The sequence below is a fragment of the Clarias gariepinus genome, chromosome 25 (assembly GCF_024256425.1).
Source record: "Clarias gariepinus isolate MV-2021 ecotype Netherlands chromosome 25, CGAR_prim_01v2, whole genome shotgun sequence".
NCBI classification, from domain to species: domain Eukaryota; kingdom Metazoa; phylum Chordata; class Actinopteri; order Siluriformes; family Clariidae; genus Clarias; species Clarias gariepinus.
Window position 1 is genome coordinate 9,017,308 of NC_071124.1, and position 5,288 is coordinate 9,022,595.

The window sequence follows — 5,288 nt, forward strand, 5'->3', positions numbered from 1 at the left end:
TCATGTCTTATTCAAGGGTATTTACATCTCATTTGGAGGAATATTAACCCACCTGTTGTCAGGAGCAAAGAGCAAGAAAACTTTAGCCTGTGTTTTGCTGGCCTCTATGAGGTTTTAGGTTTCTCCCCAGCGATAAACACCATCTAGTGACCTGTCTGACAGTATTCACAGTTGAGCACAAAGAACAATGGATTTAACATTTATCCTTCCAAAAAACAAGAAAATATATATTTTTTTAAATAAGGGTGTCTTGAATAACTACACATTATTACCATTGTTTAGCTGACATTATACAGAATCTATTTAGATATAATTTATGATTATAATACATATATTTCCAGAATTATTGTTAAAAGTCTTTTGGCAGAAAACAAAATGTTTGTGTTTAACATATGCTAGCATGCATGAGCAATAACTATTTAGCCATCATGGATCACTAAATATTTAAAGGTCTATGGGATCCGTCTTTTCAGGCAACAGAATTATACTAACAAATATCTAGCAATCCTCAAAAAAGCAATGTCTGTCCTTGTACACAATGTTCACACATTGAAAGTGGTGATACTTCCTGATATGTGCACACACTCAGAGAATTGGTCAGCCAGTAGAGCGAACGCAGAGAAGTGTCGCCACCTATCAGGGACAATAGGAGCAACACAGGCGACATTGTTGGACCAACGTTCGGCCAATGGTGATATCCACTGAGTTAGAGATATAGTTCTTTCAATTAAGTTTAAGTTTATTTGTCATATGCATGTCAACGCAGGGCCAACAATACAATGAAATGTTTAGGTTGAGAAAAGCCTGTCAACTTGTAAATATGTATATGTGTGTTTGTGTATGTATGTATGCATATGCATAATTGAGTGTGTGTGTGTATTATTGCACATGGTCACATACTGTACATTAAAATACACATGATTTACATTAAGATTATATTGCAATTTAATATTAATGTACTAGATTTGTAACCAACCCTCATATAAGCTTCTGATGTGATCTTTATTGAAAGAGCCTGCTGCACAAAGCTAAAGCAATATAATTTAATTTCCAATTTTCTACCTTGCCATTATCTATAGAACCAATGTTGGGCCAACCTATCCTTGGCTCCACCAGTAGGCCAACAGTGGTTAGGCAATGGACAAAATGCCGTTGGGCCAACCACTGATGCCAACATGGGCCCAGCGTATGCCCTGCCGTTTTGGCCTGACATCGAAGCCCTTTTTTTTTGCTGATATAATATAGACATTATCCCACTATGGGACAAATAAAGGCATATCTTATCTTATCTTATCCAGACCACCGTGTATGGCTTTGATGTTGGCATGGTGTAGGAAAGTCCTCGGGTCAAATACATCTGAGCAATAATTCTCTACATTGCAGTTTAAAGAGAAACACATCATTGACTGGAAAGGTTGACGTGTTACACTATGCAGATTTTTTTTGTCTTATTTAGACATTTAAAGTTTCAGCATGGTTTGTACCCAGAAAAGTCATTGCATTTGATCTGTGGAGAGTCTGGCCGGTCGTCTCTTATTTTTGCACCTACTCTGGCTACATGCGGCATTTATCTCAATGAGCGGGTAAAAATGACACCTCTATACCTTCAGTCTCTAAAGTCTTTAAATCATCAGCAAACCATCAGTCAAACCCATATTTCTTCAAGTTATTCAAGTGAAAGAGGGCTACAAGATCAATGGATCTATTTTATTCATGTAACTGGTGTCTAAATTATTAGATTGTCCCTGTTGAACAACCCAAGCGTGACAGTGGCAAAGAAAAACTCCCTAAGATCGTAGTAGCAGGAAACCTTGACAGGAACCAGACTCAACAGGGAACCCATCCTAATTTGGGTAATAACCAATAGCAGGGATTGATCTGCGAATTGTTTAGTAAAAACTATTGCAGTTGAGGAATTATTTAGTGAAAACTATTGTATTCATTTTGTTTAACACATAAGACAGAGACACAGTCAGGCTCTACATTTGAAAGACCTTTATTCAAAACACTTTGATGCCATTCAAGAAAAATCCTTCTTAAATGGCACCTTCTTCTGTCTGCTCAGTTCACTTCATTTAATCCATACTTCAGGCAAGTACGCAGTAGATATAATGCAATCAACTAATGCGATCTACTAAAAGGTGTGGTGCAGTATGAGTAAAGGTTTGTGTATCAGTACTTCATTAAGAACTATATACAGCACTAAAGACTTACGTTCATTGTCAGGAGCAATTAGGAGCTTTAATTATAGATGACCAATGAGGGAAAAAAAACAAAAAGCAAAAAAAAAGCAAAACTAAAATAGTCAGCTGTTGGTATTTGTTACTCCTTTTAATTATATAAACACTATGTTTTCACCAATTGTAACCCATGACATGGCTTGCTATTTTTTTAAATCTCTCTTCCTGGATCAAAATTTCTATTCCACAGCACCACCTAATGATTCCTTGCACAAAGTGTATTACAAATGTGGTGCATGAGTTTTAAAGAAAATTAAAACTTTTTGTTTGTTGAGAATTCTGATGAATTCAAAAAAAATGATTTATGATTTAAAAAAAAAAAATTACAAAAACGAAGATCAGGAAACATCAGAATTATTTGGCTTTTTATTATGAAAATGTTTATTTTAAAAGATTACTTTTAACAGAAAACTTGGTCAATATTTTAAAGGGGATTGAAGCACTGGATTAAACTTTTTAATGTGTCTTGTAATATTTATACAACTCCCTGGGCCAAAAGCTACACTATACCGCAAAGTATCAGATGAGGATCTGTGTATGTTCTTGTATTGAAAATGAGATGCTCTTGTTTACCATGGTTGTCAGTATTATTGTCAGACACACTAATGCTTACCTTCTAAGCTCTAAACACAACAGTGTATTTGATGATCACTTAAATGCATTTATTATTGTGAAAACAGATGTTTTTTGACACTGATGTGTGTATATGACCCTGTGTACTACAGACCTTATACTAGGCAACACTAATGTCTAAACATACTGTCATTTTGTATAACTCAGTATGAACTGCTTAGTTGTGGTGTAAGGCAAGTGGAATTTTTTTGTGGTTGCTGTTGGGGGCATTGGTTGTGTTCACCATCACCAGTTAATTGTTACACCTGTTAGTGTTACTATATGGGAGTAAATCATATTTCTGTAACACTGTATTGTTTTACAAATTTAAATATATTTTTTACAATGTTTCACAAGCTTTATTTATATTTATTCAGCAGTAACAATCGCCATTATAGTGGAATAACAGTATTTAACTGCTGTCAGTAGCTCCCAAAGCAAAAAAGCAACTATCTGCAAATTACTATTTACACTGATATATTTATTTTTGACTATTTGGATATCATGTAAATGTACAGTACAAGGATTTTTTTAAGTACAGCAAATAATGACACATAATGATTATAATCCCAAGACAAACAGCGTTGCACAAATATTAGCAACTAAATGTTTGTTTATTATTAGTAGCCTGAATTGTTAACTGTTAAATAATGCCACTATTATATTACAGTTATATTATATACTGTAGGTTATATTATAGTTTCAAAAATGTTTGATCTCCTTGTAGTTTCATAAGCAGTAGTCTCCAGAGTGTACATAGAATAGGTAAAAAATAAATAAATAAATAAACATTTAATGAGCATCTAGGTGAGGTGATCTGACTGGTATAAGGTGATGGCTGTGGTAACTCAAATAAGCACTTTTCTAACTGTCAGTGGAGAAATGCATAAAAAACACAGTATATTGATCAAGAGCACCAGGAGATTCTGGGCATACAGTAAAGGCTCACTGAAACTGGAACGAATGAAGATTAGAAAACCATTTAACAACATATACATCAAAAGAACAAGCACAACAGATATGCTATAGGACACAATTTGCTTGAGCTCAATTTCATTTGTTCCCGGGTGTTCAGGTCAGTTTCATGTGAGGTGAAAAATATATATTTTTTAAAGTAATGATCGTTTCAGACATGCCTAACCCTTTAGTATCAGAACAAAACATTAAAGAGGCCTTAAAATAAGTAGCACTTACATCTATTTAAGGGAAAAAAGGGAATTATGTTTATTGTAAAATGCTTATGTTGCAGTCATGAGTATCCTTTTAATATGCCTCCACTTGTCCTGCAGTGCTTCTTTAAAGCTGTCTGTCATAAGAAAATAAAACACAGGGTTGATGACACTGTGAACATAGGCAATTGGTCGTGTCACTAAGTAAATTGCATTTATATAGTCTATGATGCACTTTGACAAATTTAATTCAGGAAGCCTTGATGCAATACGCGCAATCCTCATTATATGTATGGGTGTGTAGAGCACCAGAAACATGATTGTTGCAACTCTCACAATTCTTACTGGTCTTTGGAAGGATGTGCCACGCATTTCCTCTCTTTTCACGAGTACAGAGACCAACCTTTGTGATGACAGAAATAAAGCCAGCAGTGGAAGAACATATCCAGTTATGGAGAGTACTCCGGTGTAGATAAGAGTAACTCTGGCCTCTCCCAGGCTCCCAAAATCACGACACACTGTCCAGCCATTTTGCTTCAGGTCCTGGATAATGAAAATCATAAGGGGAATAACCTGAATAGTCACCCAGATCCAGTTCAAGGTGCTGATGCACAATGCAGCCTTAAGAGTCAACAAGATGTGTTCTCGCTGTGGGTGACACATCAACAAGAACCGGTCCACACTTACCCACATCATGAAAAGGATGCTGGAGTACATGTTCACATTAAGTATATAGCGATTAACCACACATAGTGAAGAATTAAATTTCTTCAAATTGTAAGCATAATTATAGGACAGCTCGGGTAAAGTGCACAGAAAAATAAGATCAGACATAGACAGATTAAACAGGTACACGTTTGTGGACTTCCAAGCAGGGAGGCAAACGATATAGCCTAGGACCACCATGAGGTTTCCAATGAAGCCGAAGGTAAATTCCAAAGCATACATTGGTGAGAGGTAAACTCTCTCTAAGAATGGGGTTATACCACTGGAACAGTTGTCCTGCAGCCATAAAGATTATTGGACATATAGTTAGTATAAATAATGACTATTTTCCTGCCAATGCAAGTTTAATTAGCTGATGAACACATATGTGTATGGTGGTGGTGTGTGTGTGTTTGGGAGGGGGGGGGGGGTGTTTGATGTAATACATTCTTTTACTCTTGAGCTCTTATTATTTTCCATTTTCCATAAACTGCACAAATGGGTATTTTATTACATAACACAATCTCACATTATAATATAATTAAGCTGATTACTAGGTTTA

The 5,288-nt window shown here is 35.6% G+C and overlaps 1 protein-coding gene across 1 annotated transcript; it reads right to left on the reverse strand.

Moving 5' to 3' along the window:
* Positions 1-4,090: 4,090 nt before the first annotated feature.
* On the reverse strand, positions 4,091-5,065 carry LOC128513372 (succinate receptor 1-like). The gene has a single exon (XM_053487119.1). It carries the CDS (start codon positions 4,967-4,969, stop codon positions 4,091-4,093), a length of 879 nt encoding a protein of 292 aa, XP_053343094.1. The 5' UTR covers positions 4,970-5,065.
* Between the last annotated feature and the right edge of the window lie 223 nt (positions 5,066-5,288).